Source organism: Mus pahari, chromosome 21 (genome assembly GCF_900095145.1).
Source record: "Mus pahari chromosome 21, PAHARI_EIJ_v1.1, whole genome shotgun sequence".
NCBI classification, from domain to species: Eukaryota; Metazoa; Chordata; class Mammalia; order Rodentia; family Muridae; genus Mus; species Mus pahari.
In genome coordinates this window covers 18,780,932-18,807,383 of record NC_034610.1, presented here as the reverse complement: position 1 = coordinate 18,807,383, position 26,452 = coordinate 18,780,932, and the positions used below count along the sequence as shown (strand labels likewise).

Below are 26,452 nucleotides of genomic sequence, written 5' to 3'. Positions count from 1 at the left end.
GGGTCGCGCTTGGGCTGCCGGGAAGGGGCGGAGCGCGGCCGCGCCGGCGCGTCGAGCCAGAAGCAGCCGCCGGGATGGTGAGCGGGCGCGGGGGGGAGGGGCGCGGGGCCGGGGGCGGCGGGGGCTCCGGGGCCACGCCGGGGGCCGCGGGCTAGCGCTGACGCGGGCCCGCCGTCCTCAGGACGTGTTTCTCATGATCCGGCGCCACAAGACCACCATCTTTACGGACGCCAAGGAGTCGAGCACCGTGTTCGAACTGAAGCGCATCGTCGAGGGCATCCTCAAGCGGCCGCCGGAGGAGCAGCGGCTTTACAAGGTGCGACGAGCGGGCGTGGCGGTTGCGCGCGCGGGGGGCCAGACAGGACACTTAACAAGGAGGTCTCTTGATCGTGCTGAAGAGCCGGCAGCATCGGGTCTCGGGGCCGCCGCCCCGCCCTGCCAGGCCGTCTCGCTCAACGGTTGGGGAAACCGAGGCCTCGTTAATCTTAAGCAGCCGAAGGTCGTGGCAGAGCCAGGGGTTGTTCCTGGCTAGCCACCTTCGACCTGTCGGGAGCCCACCGGAATCCCACTGTCAGAGGGTGGGGTGGAACTCGAGGAATGCAAGTGTTGTCTAGAAGATAGGTCAAGATCCCACCAGTGATTCACCCGGCCAGTCTCCTGATGTTCTAGAAACACTTGGCATTCAAGCTCACCTCCAGAAGCCTGCTCCAGTCTTGAATACGCTAGGCTGCGGAGTTGGGTCCTCATGCCCCAATCCCGAGTCAGGCTTCCCAGAAGCGTGTCTGTAATCTAAGTACATTGAGCTAATTCCAGATCGGAGCCTGGATTCATGTCTCTCTGATACCCGCTGGACTTTTTCTTGAAAGACCCCTCTTCTGTTCTAGGAACCACAAAGTGTTTTTAGTGTTGCTCTCTATGCCTCTCTAGGGTATTAAAACTCTGGCTGACCTATGAGTTGGGAATTCCAATAATTCCCGTTTTAAGGTTAAGGTTGATTTTTAAAAGAAAGAAACTTGCTAGGACTCAGGGATGCAGCTGTGTTTAGTGTTACCATAACCTGTATGGAAGCCTAGGTTAGCATAGGCTGAAAAAAACTGAGCAATAATCCTATTTGGGAGGTAGACATAGGAGGATCAGAATTTCAAGAACAAAATACTGTTTGAGATCTTTTCTCAAAAAAAAAAAAAAAATTCCAACTACCTTTTAAAATTAGATTTATCTAGAGAGCTTGGAAAAACCAGAACCCAGAGCCCTGTGAGTTTTATTTTTGTGTGTGGTATCTGCTCTCACACACAGTCCAGGTATTTTGGAGGCCAAAGGGAACAGATCTCCTGGAAGTGGAATTGTGAACCAATCTATATAGGTGCTAGAAAATGCCCTTGGGATTCTCTGCCAGAGCTTTTAGCGGCCGTAAGCCATCAGTGCAGTCAGAGCTGGAAATTCTTGGATATAGTCCTGGAATATGTGCATTATACCTAGGGATGACTCTCCCTAAGTTCCTGACCAACAGGCTGTCTTTGGGACCTCTCCCTAAACCCTGCTTCTCTCTTCAGGATGACCAGCTCCTTGATGATGGCAAAACTCTGGGCGAGTGTGGCTTCACTAGCCAGACAGCACGGCCACAGGCCCCAGCCACAGTGGGCCTGGCCTTCCGAGCAGGTAAGATGGCTAACCTGGATGGTAGCATCTGGTGACATCCAAAGAAGAGAAACTTTGGAAGCTTATACTGTTCCTCTGAGCTTTTAGGGAATATCTTTTCAGTCCACAAAGAGCATGAGGTATTTGTTTCCTTGTTAAAAAGCAAAGCATAGGGACTGGAGACATAGCTCAGCAATTTAAGGGTAGCTCTTCCAGAGGAGTTGGGTTCTGTTCTAGGTCAGAAGTGTAATTCTTTGTTTGTTTGTTTTGTGTTTTTTTCGAGACAGGGTTTCTCTGTGTAGTCCTGGCTGTCCTGGAGCTCACTTTGTAGACCAGGCTGGCCTTGAACTCAGAAATCCACCTGCCTCTGCCTCCCAAGTGCTGGGATTAAAGGCGTATGCCACCACGCCCGGCCAGGAGTGTAATTCTATGTCAGGAGACTGAAGCCTTCTTTAGTGTTCTTGAGCACCAGGCATGTACATGGAGCAGACTTACATGCAGACAAAGGGCCCATACACATAATTTTTAAAAATTGAAACACAGCCAGGCAGTGGTGGTGCACGCCTTTAATCCCAGCATTTGGGAGGTAGAGGCAGGTGGATTTCTGAGTTTGAGGCCAGCCTGGTCTACAGAGTGAGTTCCAGGACAGCCAGGGCCCAATCAATCAATCAATTAATCAACCAACCAATAAATAAGTAAGTAAAAATAAAAATTGAAACACAAACAGAAGGTATGGAAATTAAAGGTAACTTGAAGGTTCCTGGTACCACCCACTTTTTTAACAGGATTTATTGAGTACTTGGCCGTGTCCCACCTGATCTTTGTTTGTTTTTTAGACAGAGTTTATCTGTAGTTTGGTTTTCTGTTTTTTTAGACCCAGAGTTTAGTCCTGGCTGACCTGTAATTTGCTCTGCCTTCCCAAGTGATGGGATTACTGAACCCAGCTCCACCTAATTTTTTCACAGTAGCCCTGTGAGGCCATTGTCTTCACTTTGCAGATTTTGAAGCTAGGACAGAGAAGTGCTATGGATGACAGGCAGACTATAATGCATTTACTTGGCTGGAGCCAGATACTCTGTTTAGCAAATGTCTCCTAGCTCATCAGAGATCCACCTGCTTCTGCCTCCAACTCCCTGGTGCTGGGATGAAAGGTGTATGCTACCACACTCAGACAGATTGTGCCAGATTTCAGACAAGTGAAGTTGGGGAAGTCAGATCACGTTATACCAATGGTGCATGCCTTTAATCCTATGCTGAGGCCAGCCTAGTCTACAGGGAGTTCCAGGACAGCCAGGCAATGAGGGGCAGGTAGATATTTTATACTCTTATTATTTGCCTCTGAGGATTTAAACAGGGATGGTCCCAGGGACTGTGTATATGGGGAAGAAAATGTAGAAAAATGGCTCAGCGATTAAGAATACTGGCTCTTGCAGGGGACCTGGGTTCAGTTCCCAGTACCCACATGGCAGTTTACAACCGTCCATTTCGGTTCCAGAAAATCCAGTACCTTTGGCCTTCATTGGCACACATTCATACATGAAAGCAAAACACTCTCACAAGAGGCTAAGAAGGGAAAAGAAATAGACTACTATAAGTTATCCTGTTTTTGTAAAGTAAATCTCAGCTTACCAAACTATACATCCTTATGCATAGCCAATTGTCCCTGCCCCACTCAGCCTGGAATTTCCATCTCCACAGGCCCCCGAAGAAGGGATTGCTGCAAATATCCTTTTATTAACAATAAATATCTTGAGAGGTATCTGTTCCAAGGTAACTGACAGCCTGTGAGTCAGCACTGAGGCACTTATAGGGCTGGCGAAGATGCACAGGCCAGATAGGTTCCCTTTTGCTTGGGTTCCTGTGGCTAGAATACAGCTTGCCTGCTCGGGGGCCCCCCCCCCCCCCCCCCCCCCCCAGACAGGGTTTCTCTGTATAGCCCTGGCTGTCCTGGAACTCACTCTGTAGACCAGGCTGGCCTTAAACTCAGATATCCGCCTGTCTCTGCCTCCCAAGTGTTGGGAGGCTTGCCTGCTTCTTAAGCTAAGTAAGGTTGTGGTCTCTCAAGTCAGCCTTTTTCTCCAAGCAGAGAATCTAAGATCCTAGAGGCTAACATAATTCTATAGTTATGTCAAAGCTAAGGGCACACAACTCCTGATATGGCATTAGATATGGACAAGACGCTGGACCAGAGGCTTTATTACCCCTCAGGCCAATGGAATGTGTTATGACAGGATTTGCAGAAGCACTTCTGGAAGCAGCTGACAGCATTGGGTTTCTGGACCTGATTGATTGCCTTCACTGCCGCTGCCACTCAAATGTCCATACTGAGGACTAAAGCAATCTTCTCAACACAGCTATTAGGAAGACTTGGCAAATGGCATTTTAACTAGACCAGTAACAGGAATGAGAACTCATTCCCCGCAACCCGCAGAAGTTTCTCTGTGTATGTAGCCTTGGCTGCCCAGCCCAGTGCTAAGATGTAAGGTGTGCACTACCACCACTTGGCTGATAGTTTCTAAACCTTTGCTCTTAATAGAAAGCACCTCACCCACATCCTTGACTTCTTCCTTACCAAGGGCCAGGTAAGGAAATTTCTAGGTGGACACAAACACAGGAAGTGGAGTTCATTTTGTACTGACTGTGGACACTAAAAACTAGGTCTAAAGAATTGATACTTGACAAGTTACTTGTCAGATGTGCACAAAGCTGGGGGTTGGGGGTCTTTATCAATGACATGTCTGAGGACAGAGTCATAATACCAAGTCAGGCAACCAAGGTGGGGAGGGTTATGGCCTCGATGAAGGCTGATACAAGTCCATGAATGAGAATCTTCTATACCCCTTTCACAGATGACACCTTCGAAGCTCTCCGCATCGAGCCCTTCTCCAGCCCTCCAGAGCTTCCAGATGTGATGAAGCCACAGGATTCTGGAGGCAGTGCCAATGAACAAGCTGTGCAGTGAGGGCCCAGGCCCACCCCCTAGAGACCCATTCCCCCAATAAAAAGGATTTGGCTGTCTACCTTGGCTGACTTTTTTCTGTTCCCTCTTGTTCACAGGACTCTTGCCCCAAGTAAAGACTACAGACCAATTACTACTGCATTTCTCATTTTTATTTGACAGAAAAAGTTGCTTTTGCTGTACAGATTTTAAAAAACCAAAATGCCTTAAAGTTGGGGGTGGGGAGAGGGTCTCACAACCTTGTCGGGGGTGCAGCAGGGCCAACCAACTTCAGCTCCTTCCTCTTTCAAGAAAAGAACACAACTTACCAAGTCAAACCATCAGTCACCTAAGAATTTAGGGAACTAGCTCTCTGGATCATCACAATCTGAGGCCTAGATGTACTGAGCTGTGCCCCTCCCTCCCTAAGCTCCCTCCCTCCCACTCCAACCCCCTAAAACACATGAACCAGGAAAACTCACAGAGATCAACATTTCACAGGAACAAAAAAATCAAAAAAAAAAAAAAAAAAAATTGGGGGGAGGAGGAGGAAGCTCTCCCCTCAAGATGCTGCCAAGGTTCAAGGGAAGGCATACAAAGACTCCTTCCATGATTCTTCTAGGAAAAATGAGGAATACTCATGTCTCCAGAGTATGAGGTGTGGTGGAATCCAGATTATGGAGACCTGGAATAGAGAAGACTGGTCACTTTGGGTCTCCACACATCGCTGTCCCAACTAAGTACTAGCTCTCAGAAGAGCCAGACTTCCAAGGAGACACACCTGGAGGAGCGGTGACGATTAGACCGGGGACTAGGTGTCTCCTTCCTCCTCTTGTGGCCAGGAGAGTGACTGTCCCCTCGCTGGCCTCTCCAGGAAACCCGCTCACTGCTACAAGAAAAGAGAAATTAGGTCACGGAACAGTACCAAAAACTTAAAATTTGCTTACAAATTAATGGTAGCTAGATGAGCCAAGTTGCTAACACCTGCTACAGGCCCTACCTACCTCTGTAGATCCCTTGGTGAGGGTTGGGGCGAGGGCTGTCGACGCTCAACGGGTGAGTAACTGAGGGATCGGGAATCCCGAAGGGAGTCTATTGGCTTCCGAGGACTTCGAGACCTAGGGAGCAGAGTAGGCCTCTATAGCACCACATCCTCCCAAACCCACCAGCCAAGCATTCAGGACCACCCACCCAGGTCCTGACCACCAAACCTCACACCACACAGGGCCAGCCTCAGACCCACCTTTGTCCGCACTCACCCATCCGCCCGCACACCATCCACCGAGTGCCCCAGTGGACAGGGCACAGGGTGCAGCGGGGGATGCAAAGATAAAAAGAGTCCCTGCCCTTGGAAGAATTTTGTTTGGTAGTCAAGGTTAACAATGAAGGCACACACACCCACTACATAGGAAACAGCCCAGCAGGATGGATATGCATGGGCCTGGGGATCCAGAGAAAGGATGGGGACCTGGGCAGGACAGGGAAATGGCAGGGCAGTCTTCTCGGAGGTGCTGTTTGAATGCAGTCTTGCAGAACGAGTTCACCAGGCAGACAAGGAAATCCCAGGCAGAAGGAACAGCATGTCCAAAGGCATGGGGCTCTCCTTAGACTGCAAGGCGCTGGGTATGGCCGGAGCACGGGGCATGTGTGGGGGCGGGCAGGAGGAGCACAGGGCGGGCAAGGGCAGCTGGTGAAGAGCCTCACACGCCATTCCCGCAGAGGTGGCACTTTATCCTGCAGGCCACAGGGCGTTCCGGAAGGATTTGTGGAGTGAAGGGAAGTAACCAGATGTGCGTTTTAGAAAGATCCCTCTGGCTACGTGTGGAAGAGAATGGCGTGGAGGCAGGGAGACAGGGAGGAGGCTGTGGACAGAGTCGGGAGAAGATGACGGTGGCCAGACCAGAGCCCTGCAGCAGCAATGGGGAGACTTAGAGCTAGAATCTCTGGGACCAGGCTGCTTGTCAGGGGAGGGGTGAGGGAGGAAGAATCCTATGATTTCCCAGGTATGGCCTGGGACACCTCAGTTGGATAGTGCAGCCCTTGACCAGAATACAACACTGTGGGAGGATGGGAGGAGTCCGGCACTCCTCCCGTACAACCAGACACAGACGTCCACACGAGGCACCCCAGCAGAAACCTCACCCAGGGTCCCCTTTCTGGAGAACTCACCCCAACCCCCCTTCCACAACAGGCAAGAAAGCACTCACCTCCTCTCGCCAGGGGGTGGCTTCTTGGGGCTTGCAGGTTTGGGTATTGCCTGAGGGCCAGGCTTAGCAGGGGAGGGGGAGGAGGAAGAAGAGGAGGAAGAGGAGGAAGAGGAGGAAGAAGAGGAAGAAGAGGAGGAGGAAGAAGAGGAAGAGGAGGATGAGGAGGATGAAGAGGAGGAGGAACTGGAACTGGAGCTGCTAGAGCGCCTCTTCCTCTTGGCCGGGGTTGGTTCCTGAGGTCGTCCCTCTCTAACAGCCTCCTTTGGGACTGGGGTGGGGCTGGGAACCCTGTGAGAGAAGAAAGGTGTCACAAGGAGACAAGATGCCCCAACCCCAACCCTACCTTCCTTGGCCTGAGGAACGGCAGTGGGGGAGGGGTGCCTGAAAAAGGCCCTGGGAAAACACGAAGGCAGGCCAGTGAGTACTTCTCTGGAGCAGTGGCACAGAGCTGACCAAACCTCTGCTAACACAAGCAACAGGCTGGGGCCCGAAGCACAAGGGATCAAGGTTAAACCTCAAGAATGTCCCTGATGAAGGATTAAGGCCCCTGGACTCAGATGTGGAAGCTGAAGCTGGGTGATCTCCTTCCTTGGAGAGCCGCAGCTTGGGGAGGCCCCTGTGAGTGCAGGTTGGCTGGGGAGGGGCCGTCCTGCCTGGAGGCAGGGAGAGGGATGGGATGACCTCTGAAGATCCTTCCAGCCCAGGGAGTTCCTCTTGAGGTCTAACTGCCATCCCTCCTGCTGTAAAATTAAGTCCATTTCCTCTAGTTCTGTCCTCTGTAGAGATGGAAAACTTATCATTATCCTCTGGAGAATTAACCTTTGGAGACTTTTATCTGTCCCATTCCTCCCCACAAAGCCCCCACCCAACATTCTTTCTACTCCCAGCTTGAAGGCCAAGGTCCCCCATACTTTCTCAAAGCCAAGTGCTTTTGTCAAGATTTCTCCCTCCCTACTCCCCCACCCATTGTTAAGTCCCTACTCCTGAGATCCCTTAATTCCCTCACCTTTTCAGTGCCACCTCAGGTTGAGCTGGAAGGCTGGAGCCCTCTGAGTCACTAGAACTGGAGCCAGAGGAAGAAGAGGATGATGATGATGAAGATGAAGAGGAGGAGGAGCTAGATGATGATGAAGAGGAGGAAGAGCTCCGACGTTCCTTAGCTGGTTGCAGAGCAGCCAATGCAGAAGGCTGCTGGGCCCCAGTAGAGGCAGGTGGCTCCCCACCTTCAGCATGGGACACCCCAGGGGCAGGGCCAGAAAGCATGCCATTGTGGTCACTAGCAGAGGATGTGGACTTTGCTACAGTCCCGGATGAAAGGGACTGAGACCCTGCTACAGGAGTGGTCTGGGCAACTGAACGAGATTGGTCTGAAAAAGCAGATGGCACAGGGGACCGAGGCCGATCCTGTGCAGGAGGGAGAAGAGACTGCGAAGATGCCTGGACCATTCTTGAAGCAGGGGAAGGAGCCCGCTCACGCTCAGAGGTCATTCTAGACTGGCTTGGGGCAGATGGCGGTGTTCTGGACCTGGCTCGATCAAGCATTAAAGGTGAGGTTCTGCCACTGACACGATCATAAGCAGAAAGGGGCACCCTGGGACTGGTGAGGTTTGCTCCAGACAATGCTGGAGCCATCCTGGAACTGGAGAGATTTGTGGGAGCCAAGGCTGCAGGGGTTCTAGAGCCAGCAATATTCACAGGAGCTGTGCCATGCGCAGATCGAGGACCCACCAGGTTTGCGGGGGTTGGAGCCTGGGGTGTTCTGGAACTGGAGGGGTAATTTGCAGCAGTTGGAGGTGTCCCAGAGCCTGTGAGACTCAAAGCTGCTAATGCAGCTGGTGTTCTAGCTCCTGCTAGGTTCACAGCTGAAGCTGCAGGGGTTCGAGGATCTGCAAGGTTCACAGCTGAAGGAGCCACTGCTGTTCTAGGGCTGGCCAAGTTCATAGCTGCTGCAGCAGCTGGTGTTCGTGAGTCAGCAAGGTTCACAGATGCTGGAATAGCAGATGTCCTGGCACCAGCAAGGTTCATAGCTGCTGCAGATGCTGCTGGAATCCTGCTGGCAAGGTTGGCAGCTGGGGCTGTTCTAAGGCTCATGAGAGGTACAGGTGCTGGAACCTGGGACATTCTTGCAGCAAGGCCAGCAGCAGACATGGATGGAGGTGGCCGGGCAGTGCCAAGACTGATGGCTGTCAAGGCAAGTGCAATTCTAGACTGAGCATGGTTTTCTGGAACAGATGATCTTGGGTGATCAGGAATCCGAGGACCTGGACCATCCATCATGGAGCCACCTGCTTGCTGTAGCACAGACATGGGTGTTCTAGCACTTCCAAGGGGTTCAAGCATTCCAGGTGATCTACATCGGTCAAGAGGAGTTGGTGACATGCTAGGACGACTAAAGCAACTCATTCTAGAGCTACTGAGTGCTACAGGAGGTGTCCGAGATCCAGAATGATTCCTTGTTGCTGGAGGAGTGGCAGAACGTGAACGATCAGAACTACTTCCAGATGCAGACCGCCTACGGATGGCTGGAGGAGATCTTGTTAAGGACCGCTTGCCTCGAGCAGCCCTAGGAGTACGAGACCTAGAACGGCGGCGGATAGCAAGTGGTGAGCGGCTTCGAGAGCGCTTGCGTGGCAACAGTGGTGTCCGAGACCTAGACCGTCTTCGAATCGCTGGAGGAGTTCGAGACCTGGAGCGTCGTCTTGTTACTGGAGAGGTTCGGGAACGGGACCGCCTACGGGTGACTGGAGATGTTCGAGACCTCGATCTTCTCCGGGTGACTGGGGATGTCCTGGATCTTGATCTTCTTCTAGTAACAGGTGAAGTTCTGCTTCTAGATCGCCTCCTGGTTACTGGTGGAGTCCTGGATCTGGACCTTCTGCGAGTCACTGGAGGAGTCCTAGAACGGGAACGACGGCGAGTTGTTGGTGTTCTGGACCTTGAACGACGACGAGTTACTGGGGGTGTTCTGGACCTGGATCGCCTTCGACTCACTGGGGATGCTCTTGATCGAGATCTACGCCTATTCACGGACCTTGACCGTCTCCTACTCACAGGTGAGGTCCGAGATCTGGACCGCCGTCGGCTTATCAGTGGTGTTCTGGACCTGGACCGCCGATGAGTAGCTGGTGAGGCTCGAGATCTAGAGCGCTTCCAAGGAGCTGGTGATGTTCTTGATCGAGATCGCTTCCGACTGGTCAAGGGCGTCCGGGAGCGGCCTCTTCTGCGTCTAGAGGAGGTTCGAGAACTCTCCTGTCTGGTAGGTGATCTTGAATGGTAACCAGAGCCACCCCTCCGTCTCCGAGTAACCCGTGACCTAGACCGACTCCGCTGTCTTCTTCGAGAAGTTGACTGAGATGATCCAGATCTATCTCGGCGTCGGGTTGTTCTGGTTTTCTCTCTCCGTGAACGGGATCGGGATCTTTGGAGTCCACGAGGTTTGGGTGAAGGAGACCGGCCTCTCCTTGAAGTTGTTTTGGTACGGGGAGAAGAAACTGAGCGCCTCCTCCGTGAAGACCTTGACTTTTCAGTTGGCTCTGGTGAAGATACTGAAGGACTTCTTCTGCGTCTTGGAGGAGTTCTGGAGCGGGTTTCTGGTGATGAGGAGGCAGACCGGCTTCTACGAGAGACTCTAGCCTTCCTGGTTAGCTCAGGAGATGATCGAGAGCTCCGGCGTCGAGGTGGTGTGCGAGATTTTGTCTTTGGCTCTATTGAGGACCTGGAACCTCTTCGAGCCATTCTGGATTTGGGGGCGTGTTCTGGAGAAGACTCAGAACTACTGCTTCCTTCAGGGGAAGGACCTCTCTCTTTGCTTGATGATCCTGATCTACTACGCCTGGGCAGGGCCCGAGGAGCAGATATCCTGTGTTCAGGAGAAGAATCAGTACCACTCTGAGCCCTCTGTAGCACTCTCGGCTTATCTTTCATTTCAGGAGATGAGCCAGACCTACTGAGCCTGGGAGAGTGTCGAGATTTGCTATCAACCTCTGGAGATGATCCAGAGTGACTCCTCTGTCTGAGAGGAGTCCGAGTCTTGGGTTTGGAATCTGGAGAAGAGTCTGACTCACTTCTTTCCTGTGGGGACGCGCTGGGTTTTCCATCAAGCTCTTGGGAAGACCCAGATCGACTTCTTTGTCCAGGAGAGGTCCTAGCCAGATTTTTCTGTTCTACTGATGATTCGGACCCACTTCTTTCTCTCTGAGGGGTGACACTCTTGTTGTTGCGTTCTGGGGATGATGGAGAATGACTTCGGGCTCTAGGAGTCTGAGGCAACGCTTTTGGTTCTGGAGAAGAGTCACATTCACTCCGTTCCCTGGAGGGGGTTTGAGGTGTATCTTTGATCCCAGGAGAGGACCCAGATAGGCTATGCCTAGAAGGAGTCCCAGACCCATCTCTAAGTCCTGGAGAAGACCCAGACCGGCTTCTCCTAGATGGAGTTCTAGGCAAACCATCTTTCAGTTCAGGAGATGCAGAACTACTTCTTTCTCTTGAAGGTGTTCTTTGTTGTACAGTCTCAAGTACAGGCGAAGATACACTCTGACTTGAAAATAATCCTACCTTTTCCACTACTTCTGGGGATAACTCAGAACTGCTTCGCCTGGAGGACCTCATTGACTGTTCTTTCATGTCCACAGATGGATCTGCCTCTGTTTGATTAAGGAATGATCCATTCAACTCTTCTTTAACCTCAGGAGAAAAGCCAGTATTTCCTTCTGAAACAGGGCCTGAGTTTTTAAACTCTAAAGATGACTCAAAGCTATTCTCCCTGTGGGGAGAATGAGATAGTTCTTTATGCTCTGGAGAAACTTGTGGCCCACTCCAACATGAAACCACTGCAGGGGTTTCTGTTGCTTTTGAAGGCTGTGACTGGCTTTGGTCAAGAGCAGACAATACAGCAGGCCTTTCTTCTACTTCAGGAGATGACTCAAAGTTACTTGCAGGCATTTCTTTATGTTCTGGAGATAAACTGGGTAGAACTTGGCTTAAAGGTTGCTCAGACTTTTCTACTTCCATTAATTCATCTTGACTTGAATTAGGTAACAAACTTTTTTGGTCTCTTGGGCCTGGAGGTGACCCAGCTCCACTTCTTTCTTTTAATAGTAGTCTAGGTATGTCTTTCAGTACTGTGGAAGACTCAGGCCTATCGTGTGTAGGACTAAATTTGTCTCTTGGTATACAAGATGATGCAACATCCTCTTGAATTAAACCCAGTCTCTCTTTTAATTCAGAAGGCTCCAATCTGCTCTGTACCAGAAGAGATTTACAGTCTACTAAAGGATATAGGCTAGAGTCAGGTTTAGTCTTACTCTGCTCAGGAGACATTCCTGACTTCAGCTTTGGATCTGTTGATATTCCACTTTTATCTTGTATTACTGGTGATCTGGCGGTCAGCTCAGTGACTGGAGATGAAGATCTGGAAAGGCTACCCTTAGGAGATGTTTGGGATTTGCTCTGCAGCAATGGAGATTCCACGTGAGTCTGCATGACTTCTGGACTTGAAGTATCTGGCCAAGTTTGAGTGTGACCTTTTTGTTGCACAAATGAGGAGCTAAAACAGCTCTCTCCTGGTAATATACTACTAGGTGTTACACCTAGACAGAGGGAGAAAGATCCAGAGCTTCCAGTTGGTGAATCCCTAGACTTCTGTAGACAGGGTGACTTTGATCCAGAAAGATTTTGATCTGGTGGAGTCTGGAGCATGCTTTTTGGATATGGCGATGTAGACCCTGAATGTCTCGGTGGTGTTCCCAGTTCCATTTTGGAATCTGGTGAGGAGGATCTAGAATGGCTATGTCTTAATCTAGAGTCTACCTTGGGGCAAGGAGACACTGATCTGCTTTTCCTCTGAGGTGTCCTAGATGTCACTCTACTAGGACTTGGAGAAGAGGAACTAGAATGGCTTCTTCCTCTTGGTGATATTACTGTCTTCACTTTGGGTTGTGGAGATGATGACCTAGATGGGCTCTGTCTTGGAGGTGTGCTAGATTTCACTCGAGGAGAAGACCCAGAGCAGCTTTGTCTTGATGGGGTCCTTGATTTCACCTCACCATCAGGTGATGATTCAGAATGGCTCTGTCTCTGTGGCGTTGCAGTGCATTCATCAGCCTGCATGTTTGTTACAGACCCTGGTCTTGGTGGTGTTCCAGATTTTACTTTAGGCTGAGGAGAATTTGAAAGACTCTGTCTTGGTGGTGTTTTTGACTTCTGTTTAGGCGGCGAAGAACCAGAACGACTTCTCCTGGTTGGTGTCTGTGACTTTTGTTTAGGACATGGAGAGGAACCTGAAAGGCTTCGCCTCAAAGATTTTGCTTTGGATCGTAGTGAAGAAAGAGACCTGCTCCGTCTTGAGGAAACATGAGATTTTTTCATTTCTGGGCTTGAGTTGGATCTGCTTCTCCTCTGAGATGTTCTCGATTTGTTCTTCCTCTCTGAGGATGAGCCAGATCGTCCTCTTCTTTGTGGTGTTCTAGAGTGAGATCTTCCACGTCTCACAAGACTTCTACTGCGAGATCGTCGTCGTGCTGGTGTTCTGGATCGTGACCTCCCTCTCCTTGCTGGCGTTCTAGACCGAGATCGACCACTTCTTCTGGCTGGCGTTCTAGACCGTGACCTCCCTCTCCTGGCTGGTGTTCTAGACCTTGACCTGCCACTTCTCCTGGCTGGTGTTCTGGACCTAGACCTACCACTTCTCCTAGCTTGGGATCTACTCCGAGACCTCCTTCGAACTGGTGATCGTGTCCTAGACCTGCGCCGAGCGGGTGTTCTTGATCTGGACCTGCCCCTGCGTGCTGGTGTTCTAGACCGAGACCTACGCCTGGCAGGTGTTCTGGATCGTGACCTCCGCCTAGCAGGTGTTCTAGATCGAGACCTACCTCTTCTAGCTGGTGTTCTAGATCGGGATCTGCCCCTAGTGGCTGGAGATCTAGAATGTGATCTGCCTCGTCTTGCTGACCTAGACCTGCCTCTTCTCTGGGTATTTCTGCTCCTGGACCAGCCTGGCCTCTGAGGAGACCTTGATCGGCCACGCCTCTGGGGACTTCTAGATTTTCCCCACCTCTGTGCAGATCGTGACCTTCTCCACTGAGGGGACCGGGACCTGGTATGACCTCTCTTGGTGGGGGTTCTAGATCGAGATCGTCCCCTCTTAGTGGCAGGACTACGAGACCTTCCTGCTCTATGAGATGGAGTATGAGAATGAGATTTATCTCGCTTTGCTCTGCCATGCGAGCGATTCTTAGATGTGGGTGAAGAAGAAATCTCTCGACGGGACCCAGGAGCTGGAGTGGGTTTAAGACTTTCAGGAGAAGAGCTGGCATGCCGAGAAACTTTGGTAGGTTGAGGGGATGGTGGGCAGCTCTCTGAGGAAGTTGACTGGGGAGCTTTCTCAGGAGACTTAGGTGGTGAACAGCCCCGGGTTGGGGAAGCCTCAGATGAGGGGTTAACTGGCTCCTGACTGGACGGGATTGCTGCAAGGGGTCGTGGGGAGTCGTCATGTTGCTCAACAAGGAGCGGAGTAGGGGCAGGTAGTTCTGGCCCTGTGCTGCTCCTTTCCGGAGAGGGGCTAGGTCGAACTGCAGATTTCTAAGAGTGAAAAGAAAAGTAGGAATAGTAAAAAAACACCAAAGCTTCATTATCACCCATCAGATACAAACAGTTTCTAATAAAATTTTACTCTATATACCTCTTATACCAATTGACCCTCTCCCTACCACAGTTATACTCAGTAACAAGACAATATGCAATGCTTAGTGGGAAGCCAGTAAGATACCTTAGTGGACCCATGTAGTGGCAAAGAGAAAACCTACTCTTCAAAACTGTTCTATGACCTTCACATGTACAGGTCACATGCACACACACAAAATAAATAAATAAAGTAGCAGGGGAAAAAAACCTGACCATATGAACAATCTCTAATCTCAAGTAGTAATTCAGAGAAAAGAGAAAATGAAAACAATGCATTACCTACAAAATACCACCTGCCCTGTGGTACACCATATAGATAGCCCTGTCTCCATTTTGCATACTGGGATTACACATAGGCTATCAGTCCTTACACTAGCAACCAATTACTCGCCTATTGAGTCATTTCCCAGTTTTTTTTTATAATTTTCTCTTTTTTTTTTTTTGATTTGTACATTGTTCTCATAAACTTATTCAATATATTTTGATAAGTGTTTTGAACTCATCAGGTAAGTCATCTCCAATGAATGTTCATTGAATGGTTTCTTTTTCTTTTCAAGGGAGTCTGGCATTATGTGTGGGTTACAACACTACCACACCACCCAAAAAAGGCATAATTAAACAAAAAGAGAAAAGTTTGGATGATAATAACTTTACACCTGAATATGGACTGACTTAAAAATATCACAAATGGGCACAAGGTTTTAAAGTGCATAATGTGTTAAAATTTATCAAGAGGGGCCTGGCATGGCCATATATGCCTTTAATCCCAGTACTTGGGAGGCAGAGGCAGGTGGAGCTCTATGAGTTCGAGATTAGCCTGAACTATATGTATTAAGTTGCAGGACAGCCAGGGGCTATGTAAGGAGACCCTGTCTCAAAAACAAAAATACTGACCAACAGTCAATGAGATGGCACTTGCGACATAAGCCTGGTAACCAGAGTTCAATCCACAGAACACATATATAGGTAGTTTTGTCCTTTGACCTCCAAATACACATAACACATTTGCCTCCCCTTCATACATACACACAAAAATTCACAGGAATGGTCTTACAGGAATAGGCCAAACCATAAAAACAGCTTAATTACAGAAAACACCACAAACACCTTAGCAAGCAGCTAAGTTTTCTTGTAACTTATCTTTTAAATGAGACACAATACGGGAGATATTAAGTTACACTAATTACTGAAACCAGTAGAAACAATCAGCCATAGAACTAGAATATAGAATATAAAACAGCAACTACTAAAAAGATCATTCCTTCATGCTTTCAGATTAGTGGCATCAAATCAAAGGATTAAAAAATATAATAACTCATGACAAGCATACAATAAAAAGGAAATACAGATACTTTAAATAGTAAAGTTAAAGTAATTTTTAGAAAACTTTTTGTTGGGCAAAAGCAAGATGACAAAAGAAAACATCATCCTTGGTCATAATTTGATGCACATGTTGTGCCACTTCTAAGGCACTAAGGCGCCTACCACCACCTTCAGAAGTTGACCTGTGGCAAATGTGGCTACTGTGGCAAGAGCAGGAGTATTATTGGAGTCCCAAGACTAAAAGAGACAAAGCGCTACCGTGCCTGGGTGGATGAGGCGCCTAAAACTGTTTATCCCAGATTCAGACATGGATTCCTTGAAGGAACAACATCTCAACCCATGAGGGCAGTTTTAGCTGCTGCAGTATCCAATTCATCTTAAGGATTTCAATAAAATAAATGTTCTGGTTTCAAAAAAAAAAAAAACCAAAACATTTTGTTCGCCGTATGGATATAAACAAATTACTGATATAAAACCTACTAATATCCACTGAAATTTCATGGGTCATAACTCTTAAATACTTGTAGGTTTGTAAAAGGACTTGGAAACTGAATGAGGAATGTAGAACTAGGAACTCAGTATTTCTCAGTAGTTGTTTATAGATGACATCATGCACCACTAAACTTATCCACACTGCTGAGTTCCAACTGAAGAGAACTTTCTCTCATTCTGTATCTTCTTTGAATACTGTCTAAATATCTTATTTGCTTACACTATTTATTGGCTTGTTTCTCTGAAACCACCCAATCCACTCATATACACCCCCACACACACTTCACTGATTTCTATAGCTGCTTGTCACCCTTGATCTCTGAATCTGACCATAATCTAAAGGGACAAGATTTTGTCTTAATAAACTACATTATGTACCACACTTGCCCATTTAAGGCACATCCCTGAGTAAATCCCTGCAACCCAATGAACACCTACCAACTCAGAACATACCTCCTTCTTATCTTTGTCTTCATAAGGACTGCTAGATTGCTTTGTAGAGGGAGCTGGGCTACTAGGCTGTTGTATGTTCGTGGCACCTGGTTCAATAGAAGGTGCATCTCCCTCCCCTTGATGCCCTGAAGCAAGGGGAGGACTTTGCCCAGTCAAGGCTGTTGTATGAATTTTAGCAGCAGCACTTCGAGACCTGTGAGTTAATGGAGGGCAGGGGAGACCAGGAAAATCAGCTCAAAGAAGAATAGAAAACCCCCTCCACCCCCAGCTGGCAATCCACTTTCCTGTACGTAAAACCTTTTTTTCCAAAAAAACAAATCAAAACAAAAAACACACACACACACAAACCAACAATAAACAAACAAACAAAAAAACACCTCCTTGGTCACATGACTCAATTCATTTTCAAAAATGTAAATACAAGTCCTTTTTTCTTGTTCTATCTCTTCCCAATATAATCCCAAATAATAAAAGTCCCTCTATCCCATTATTCACCACCCTCCAATATACCCAAACCTTCCACCCAGGCCCTTCCCTACCCACTTCATTCACAACTCACCTCTGAGCCCACCTCCTTCAGGAAGCCTTCCCCGATTAAGGAAGCCAGGGTAAGGACTCCTTTCTCCCCCAGACACCACCAAACCAGCAAACCACCCCCGCCCTATTCTGGCAGTCCATATACATCATAACAAACAAAAAATAAAAATAAAATAAAATAAAAAAGACAAGGGGAAATGTATATGTCTGTCCATCCTGTTGCTTTAGCCTGTCAGCTCCTAGAGGGCAGGGACCGTGTCTTCGGAATGGTCTGTGCAGCGCCTAGCACACCGTGGGCGCTCAATAAATATTAAATTGATTAACCCATCATTCCCTCTCCCTCCATTCCTCCTGGACCACCCCTTACCGACTACGAGAAGTATCAGAGGAAGAAGCAGAGTCAGCAGAAGTTGACCGATGAGCTCGACGGCTCTTAGGAGCTGGTGTTGTACTTCGAGACCTGAAGGAAAACCACCACAAAGCTCAGGAGACTGTCATAACTAGCGTGAGTTCTCCCAACTAATTTCTTTTTAAAAACAAAATTTGGCTTTGGCATGGTGGACCCTGCCTTTAATCTCAGGACTTGGGAGGCAGTCATGTCAATCTCTATGAGGTGAGGCCAGCTTCATCTAGAGCATGGCTTCTATAATTGAACTACATAAGAAGACCCTCTGTCAAAAAATATTAACTTTTTTTTAAAAATTACATTTAGTTTATTAAGTATGTAAAAGGAAGTCAGAAGACAAGTTATAGGAGTTGATTCTCCCCTTCCACTATGTAAGGTCCAGGGATAAAACTCTGGTCTTTAGGTTTGATAGAAAGGGCCTCCACTTCCTGAGCCAGAGAACCCACTCAATTTTAGTTTTGAGTTTTCTTCTTCAACACCCCATCTCTCAATCCTTTAATTATCAGTCAGTCAATAGCACAATTATTTTTAATCCTTCCCCAAGGGAGGCATTTTTCTACTTCCTCCAAACACACTTACCGTTTCCTCTTCTTGTCCTTTGATTTACGTTTGCTCTTTGGAGTAGGAGACCTAGAAAAGAAGGAAATGTTGTTTAAAAAGTATTTTTAAAATAGTAATAAAATCTGAATCTGAAGTGAAATGAAAATAACAGCCCAAGTATTATTGATAACAAGTAGGTTAAAGATTTGTGCTCTACTAAAAACAGGGGGGCGGGGGGGAGGGAGATGGACACATCTTACAGACCAAATACAGAGTAAAACAAAACCATCAAACAGTAACTCACCACTCCCATAGGCCACTATGTCTCCCCTAAGAACCAACAAGCTTTCTTACCTGTGTTTCCGTTTCTTGGACTCAGATTCTGACCTGTTTGTGAAGAATACAGAAATCATTATTAACCCACACCTACCCTTCAACTTAAGAGCTACCTCCAATCACCCCCAAGAACCTTAGCCAGAGGTGGTGCTGTATGTCTTTAATCAGCAGAAGTAGAGGTAGGTAGATCTCTGCCAAATCAGAGGCCAGCCTGGTCTATATTTTGGATTCTAGGACAGCCAAGGCTATGCAAATACCCTGTTGTTTTAAAAACCAAAAGAACAAAAAGAACTTTTCATCTCATACCTGTGCTTCTTCTTCTTTGAACTCTTCTTCCTCTCTCGTCGAGGAGAACTGCTCTCTGACCTGCTAAAATGGGTTCAGAAGCAAGTCATTCTACTTGGCTTACTTTCTGGCTAAAATTTTCAAAAATGCTTCAAAATCACCAGAAAAAAATCCAACACCATCAACAGCCACACTTAATTCACTTTTACATTCAATCAATAAGCATAAAATTCAAATCCAAAATACTGCTACCTTTTTTGGCTGGGCTACATAATCAATGATTTCCTACTAAGTACACACATTTCTTCTCAGCTGAAACCTAAAAAGTAATTCTGTTCCCTTCAACTGTCACTACAATTTGATCCTCTGAAAGCAAACTCAATTTCTAGAAGTCCAACAACAGGCAGTAACCCCTGAATACTAGTGTAACTCTCCAACCAACTTACCGTCCTCTATCTTTCTTCTTTTTCTTCTTCTTTTGCTTTGGAGTTGGTGAGCGAGAACTGCTGGTCTCTCGAACAAGGCTGAGAAAGGCAAAGAGATTCTAGGTACCAAGCAAGACAAATTTCTTTAAAACATTTCACCCTAGGGGCTGGAGAGATGGCTCCAGAGGTCCTGAGTTCAATTACCAGCACCCACTCACAATAATGGAATCTGATTCCCTCTTCAGGCATTCAAGCTCTATATGCACACAGAACATTCATATACATTTAAAAAAAAAATCACTCTAATGAATAAATATACTTAGAGCAGTTCACTGATAACTTTCACCTTAGGACAACTGCTACAGGCCAATTTTTTTGTGCTTGAAAACTTCAGAATTAAAGGATTAAATCTGCCAGGCAGTGGCGGTGCACGCCTTTTATCCCAGTACTAGGAGGGCAGAGACAGGTGGATCTCTTGAGTTTAAGGCCAGCCTGGTCTACATACAGAGTGAGTTCCAGGACAGCCAAGGCTAGAGACAGAAATCCTGTCTTTGGTGGGGGTGGGATGTAAATCCTGGGTGTGTGCATCTGTGTGTGTGTTTTAAGGTAGGTCTCACTATATATCCCTGACTGTCCTAGAACTACCTACTGCAGAGCAAGGTGGCCTCAACTCAGAGATCCACTTGCCTCTGCCCTCGAAATGTTGAGATTAAAGGCATGTGTCACCCAGTTTTATTGTTTGTTTTGAGACATGGTCTTACTATGTAACCCTGGCTATACTCTTTACCAGAAATCTGCCTACATCTGCCTGGAGTACTAGAATCAAAGGCATGCACACAACACCCAGCTCAAATAATTCTAAAAAAAAAAAAAAAAAAAAAAAAAGAACTGATAAGCAGTTAAGAGCATCAGCTGCTTTTTCTAGGGGGTCTATTCTCAGCACTAAGGCGACTCTGAACCATCTGTTACTCTAGCACCAAGGGAATCCAATGCCCTCTTCTGGCCTCCAGGGGCACCAGGGACATTTTACAGAAGCATATATATAAACTCATACATGTTTTTTGTTTTTAAATTGACCCCAAAATAACAAAATCTAATAGTTTGGAAATAAGTCATGGGTCACGGCAAATAAACGTAATTAATCTCAACAGTTAGGAGGCACAGGCAGATAGATCTGTGATTTAGAGGACAGCCTGTTCTACATAGTTCCAGAGACAGACAAGAGTTACATAATGAGACTGTCTCAAAAAACAAACAAATAAGGTTTGGAAATAGTCTTCTAGTAATAAATATAATAGAGTATGTTTAATCCAGGAAGCAGATTCAGGCTCTTCTCCTGAGTACCTGTATGGTTTGGGAGGCTCAGGAGCTGTTTGCTTAGCTTCTCGAGCACGTCGCTGAGGATCAAAAGAACTGCCATCCACATAGGAGTCACTGATGCCAAAGGCAGCACGGAGTCGTTCATTCTTCTTCTCATTCAGTTCTGCCAACTGATGGGTCTCAGTTACCCTGGAAAGAGCAAAGATGAGAGCCCTGATTTAAAACTTAGTTATGAGGAGGAATCAAACAGCTAGGGACTAAGGAAGATGAAGGCAAAACTGAATCCTACCCAGGTAAAGAGAAGGCAGCAGTAGCTGTAACTTCATAGATCCCAAAAGAAGGAAAAAAGAGAACACTCACACTGGTCTCTGCCCTGGGGTTTCTTCCTTGGCCCCAGGGTTCACATCCTTTTCCAGCAACATGAGTCGAAAGGTCGCCACTTTTTCCTGAATTTGCTGTTCTTCGTACCTGAAGGATAAATCCCTTCAAGGTTAAGAGCATGACAGGAGTTTTCCCAAGTCCCAATTTTTAGATGTTTCCTCTTCCAACAGGGTCCTTTTTCCTTTTCCATGCACACAGTACTTTGTACTCACTGTCACTCAAATAGTTCCTAAGTATTCCTCATCTTTCTCCATGACACTCCTTCCTTCTCTACACTATGCTCTCTAGAACAGTGGATTTTAAACATGCTACACAATTCAGGTGCCAAGAGAAGACGGCTTGCTGGTGGAGTTCCCAGTGCTCTTTCCCAACTTCAACAAGAAAAGATCTTTTATTTCCTGGGACTTCAAGGAAGACAAAATGTATAAAAGGATACCACTGCTCAAGTTTGAAAACCACTGCTCTAAACAGTTTTCTGCCTGAATGTGCTCCTTTTCCAAAATATCACTTCTCTGACAACTCATGATATCCTCTATTCAAATTCTCTTTCAATTCCATCTTCTGCCTTTGCCACCTTCCACAGCCGCAATCCTTCAATCCACCTACCTTTCTCCTCCTACCAATAACAACACCTATCAGGTTACCTAGCTCTTCTACCTTATGCTCCTTTCCCACACAGCATACTTTTGTTCATTCATGTTCCCCTTCCCCTTCATAAATTCAGCTAAGTAATTCAAACCCCTTTACACTGCTATTAAGTCTCCAGAAAGTTTCCTTGACATCCCACTGTGCACTGACCTATGCCTCTTCTCAATTCTTCAAGCTCATTTTCTTCCTCCCTTACAACTTCTCTTTAAGACTCTTTCAACCACCTCTAGTTTCTTTCCACACATCCCACCTAACACCCAAACTAAGCACTCAATCAGTGCTTGGCTTCTCCCCGCCCATTCCCTCACCCCTGCTCTTCCATCATTTCCTCCAGCTCGAGGCATCGCAGCTCCACGCGCCGCTTGCGCTCGTGGTCCAGGATGTCAGGATTAGGTCGCTTCACCAGGGCAGCCTCCAGGCGCCGCAGTTCCTCCTCTCCCTTGTAGTCAGGCCGCTCACCGCGGCGGCCCCGCACCAGGGACAGGTTGCGCTGAACGTAGCCGTTGGTGCCGCTGCCCCGGGGCGTCGGCAGCCCGATCCCGTTGTACATGGCCCTGTGCCCAGGGGGCACCACCGCTCCTGAGGGGGAGCGGGGAGACACCAGTCAGGCTCCTGGCTCCAATCTAACTACTTACCACATCTCCCACATCCCTGGCTCTCTTACTTAGCCCTTAGTACAACACTTAAGTCTCACACTGAATCTCCATTAGCAAAATGATGTTTCCTCATTCCACTAGTCTACAAACAAATCCCTCCCTTTATCCTCCCCACACTTCATCCTTTCCACTCACCATCTTCTCATAATGTACTTTCAAATTCTAAGCCATTCTTCTTTGTACTTGTATTTCCCTTTCTCTACTCTAAGAAAACAAGAATCTGGTTTCTCTCAAATCTCTTCACACTATCCCTTTACTCTTTGGCCACAATATACACAAATACTATCTTCACCAAACACTCTGAATGTAACTACTACTGGTAACCAAGCCCTCCAAATACCACAATACACACCATGGATCAGAATCACCTAATAAAAGCCTAAGTCCATTTTCAAAGCCTCCTCCAAGAAAATAAATATTTAAGCTAACTTGAACAAACACAAAATGGATTAAACAGTCCTGGGTATCTAAATAAGAAAACTGGCTAGTTAACATAAACCAAGTGTGCTATGCAGTCTCATACCCAAACTACATGCAAGCAAGCACATCAGAAACACAGAAATCATGGACATACTTCACTTGGGGAAGCTTATACTTCACATGGGGAAGGTGAGCCATCTCTTTGATTCCAAATATTCATAGCTCCTACCGACTACAGTGATTTTATTATTTTCGTTTCCTTCCCAGTAAGGTTTATCACATGGCTTGCAGCTTCTCCAAGTCTGGCTAGCTCTTGTTAAATATTGCCTGTTTTTCAACTTAGTCTAAATGCAAATTCTTTCTCTATTCCAACTGTCCTCATACTTTCTCTACAAGTACCTAGAAATGTTCAAATTCCATACCTTTAATGTAAAAGTGTTGACTTTCAATCAATCAATCCCTGTTCTGGCACTTCATTGTTTTTCTAAGTCCTGCTTTACTCTCCAATTTAACAGTTTTCCTGTAATGTTCTACCTTGTCATGGTGTTCCAAGCTCAGCATCACTAAACTCTCAAGCTCCAGTTTTTTGGACTATACTACTCATTCCCTATTCCCTTCTCACTATGTATGTTTTACTTTTTTCCTCCAACACATTTTCTCCAAAATAGGGTCTCAAATATGGAAAAGAAAACTAGCATCAAAACACACACACACACACACACACACACCCCAGAGGAAAGCAGAGGTTAGTAAAAGCAGATGAAAGAGATGGAGCTGGGTGAAATTCCAGTAGTACCATATCAATGCCCGGATTTAAAACAAAAAACAAAACAAACAAAAACAAAAAAACAAAGAAACACTGAAGAGTGTTGCCAGGCTCTTGTGGCACTGCCTTTAGTCCTGGCAAAGGCAGATAGATCTCTTGAGTTCTAGGCCAATCTGGTCTATACAGCAAGTTCCAGAACAACCAGGGCTACTAAGAAAAATCCTAGTATGGGGGTGGGGATGGGGACATGACACCAAAGTGTGGGAGAAAAAAAAAAGAAAATCAAGGAAGATGCTGAATGTAAAGCAAACACCCAGATGCACTTTTGCCCCATGTCATCCTCAAGTCTAACCTAAGTCCTACTCAATCTCAACAGCTAACACAAGAGAAAACTAAAAGCAAGGAAGGTAAATCTAGGAGAGACAAGAGTAAGAGATAAGGCTAAATCTAAGAAACNCCCCCCCCCCCATCTAATGTTTCTGTAGTACCTTCTAACAACCACTCTTGATAGTCTTGGAAAAAGAAAAACCAATCCTTCCTTCCTCCCTCTAAATCTAGGGCTTATATTGCTTTCTCATCTAACAGTCCTTCTAACCACTCATATTTCCACCATTTCACACAAAAATCCTCCCACACCCTACCTGAAGAATGAAAGCTAAGCAAAAAGTATTAAAATCACAGTTTTGGAGAATTTTCAGGGACGAGCTAAAGGGGGAGGGGGACTTAACATACCAGAATCCAAAAACAATGCTCAAAACACTAAAAGGGAAACCACAACTACCGAAACCAGGAAGCACTAAAAAAACAGGAGCTCAAAGCATGCAAGCCTTTCAAAGAACAAATGGCAAGGGAGGAAAACTTATCAGAATGCCAAAATACGAAGAGGTAGAAAATTAGCAAACTAAGATATTCAAGAAACAGTGACCGAGAGAACAGCAATAATCAAGGAAAAGGACGCTGAGTAAAAAATACAGAACTCAGAGCTGAGACACTAATGACTGCATAGGCACCATGAAACATACAAGCTACAGTATAAATCCAGGAAGAGACCTAACCTAGGCCCCACTCTCACGGAAAAAGGCAATAGTTTCCTTTTGAATCCATAATTCAGAGACATCTTAAAAGAACTGTAAAATGGAAACAGTAAGGGAGAACGTCATCGCCCAAGTAATGGCTGACAGAAGCCAGGCTATTCAGTGAATTTTTTTTTCCCCATCGAAAAGCTCTAAAAGGCTCCCTAGCTTTAATATTTGAGGAGACCTTTTTAAAAGCAGGGTAGGAGCCAGACACGGTGTCTCATGCCTTTGATCCCACAGAGGCAGGCAGATTTCTTGAGTTCAATGCCAGCCTGATCTACACGGTAAGTGCCAGGACAACCACGACTATTTAGAGGTCCTAGCTCATAAAACCAAAACGTAAAAAAGAAATAAAATAGCAGGGTTGGAAGGAGCACATTAGTCTTCCTTATACACGCAGGCTGAATACTTTCGCGGTTTTATTTTCCTCACTTTTTAAGACGTGGGGATCCCCCCACCCCCACCCCCTCGCACGCACACACAGCCTCTGATACCAACGAGGACGAACGGTTTAAATCCTGGCCTCCGAAAGTCCAAGGCCTCCTCCCCGCGCCCACTGGGCAGCCCAGCCTATTTTCGGCCTCGGGGAGGGGGGAGGGGGCCGCGCGGCGCCCCGCGGTCTGGGCGGCTCTGGCCGTTTCTCAGGCCCTTAGCAGGGCCCGGGGACCCACGCCGGAGCCGATCGAGCAGAGGTACCGGCAGGTCCGAAGCTCGGGCGGGGGACGAGTGCCTCGGCTGCCGCCCCCTCCCCGCCCCCTAAAAGACCGAAGAGGGCGACCGCGGAACCACGGCCTCCTCCGCCCCAGGTAGAGCAAAGGAGGGAAGCCGAGCCTCGCGCAGTGCTGTCTCATCGGGGGCGCGCGGACGAGACCCGGCGGCGGCGCGCGCCGCGGCCGTGTGGGGGAGGGGCGGGGAGTTGGAGGCCGCGCGCCCCGGGAGCCGCGGAAGGGGGAGGGGAGGGAGGGAAGAGAAGGCGTCCGCGCCGGCCGAGGCGGCGAGCACGCGTGCGCGCGGGCCCGCGCCGTTCTCCCCGCGCTCTGGCCGCCAGCCCAGCCCGCCGCCCCTCCCCCACCCGGCTAGCGCGCTCCCTTTCTCTCACCCGCCGCCGCCGCCGCCGCCGCCGCCGCCGCCGCCGCCTGTCAAACAGGGAGGTCCCGCCGCAGCTGCTGCTTAACTCTTCCAATCCCTCGGAGCCCGAAGCCGCCGCCTCGCCGCCGCCGCCGCCGCCGCCTGTCAAACAGGGAGGTCCCGCCGCAGCTGCTGCTTAACTCTTCCAATCCCTCGGAGCCCGAAGCCGCCGCCTCGCCGGTCCGCCCGCCTGCCTCAGCCGCCGCCGCCGCCTCGCTTCCTCAGGGGCCGCAGCGGGCTTCGACTGCGCCACTCGCACCCCGCCTGGGCAGCGTTGCGCGTCAGCACGCCCTAGTGCGTCAGCACGCAGTCACGAGAGCCGCGGGGCCCTCTGGGAACCGTAGTGCGTCGTGCGCAGGCGTTGAAGCCACACGGGGACCTATAGCTTTCTTAGGTGTTCAAGGGACGTTCGACTGAGAAGTCGAAAAACCCCGAGTCCCGTCGGGCACTGCGGGAAAGGCGTGGCTCCGTACCGAAGCTGCAACGTCTGCTGGAAAAAAAAAAAAAAAAAAAAAAAACCTTTGTAGGAGGGGGGAAGGGCGCGGGGGCCGCAACCCACACCACCCGAGAGTAGCGCAGACGCACGCCTTCCGCGCACAGAGTTCTGGGAGTTGTAGTTCGGTTTTAAAGAGAAACCGCATACGACGCCTCCACCAGGCAGGGTCGCCATTTTATGTGGCCGTGTTGGGCGGCAGTGGCTCAGCAGCTTTACCTATTCACAGTGACCGTGGTTTTCTTTAACGTGTACGAGGCCCCATAGCACCGAGTGTTCCTCGCAGGAAGAGGTGCTTCAGAGT

At 48.1% G+C, this 26,452-nt stretch overlaps 2 protein-coding genes across 7 annotated transcripts; one reads left to right on the top strand and one right to left on the bottom strand.

Annotated features, from left to right (window-relative positions):
- The first annotated feature begins 12 nt into the window (after positions 1-12).
- Positions 13-4,731, top strand: Elob (elongin B). The gene is made up of 4 exons (XM_021221061.2): positions 13-77; positions 182-316; positions 1,554-1,659; positions 4,488-4,731. The coding sequence occupies exons 1-4, from the start codon at positions 75-77 to the stop codon at positions 4,598-4,600; spliced, it is 357 nt and encodes a 118-aa protein (XP_021076720.1). The 5' UTR covers positions 13-74; the 3' UTR covers positions 4,601-4,731.
- Positions 4,732-25,700, bottom strand: Srrm2 (serine/arginine repetitive matrix 2). Of its 6 annotated transcripts, none has more exons than XM_029533159.1 (15): positions 25,627-25,696; positions 21,918-22,188; positions 20,941-21,048; positions 20,605-20,769; positions 19,282-19,359; positions 18,857-18,919; positions 18,569-18,601; positions 18,254-18,304; positions 17,636-17,728; positions 16,732-16,924; positions 7,790-14,361; positions 6,784-7,071; positions 5,581-5,694; positions 5,358-5,462; positions 4,732-5,261 (listed from the first exon to the last, which is right to left on the bottom strand). In XM_029533159.1, the coding sequence occupies exons 2-15, from the start codon at positions 22,157-22,159 to the stop codon at positions 5,252-5,254; spliced, it is 8,115 nt and encodes a 2,704-aa protein (XP_029389019.1). In that variant the 5' UTR covers positions 22,160-22,188; positions 25,627-25,696; the 3' UTR covers positions 4,732-5,251. The 6 variants fall into 6 exon arrangements, with proteins under 6 accessions (XP_029389019.1, XP_029389018.1, XP_029389022.1 ...); XM_029533158.1 differs by having other exon boundaries at positions 5,358-5,465; positions 25,627-25,695; XM_029533160.1 differs by lacking the exons at positions 4,732-5,261; positions 5,358-5,462 and having other exon boundaries at positions 5,603-6,483.
- Between the last annotated feature and the right edge of the window lie 752 nt (positions 25,701-26,452).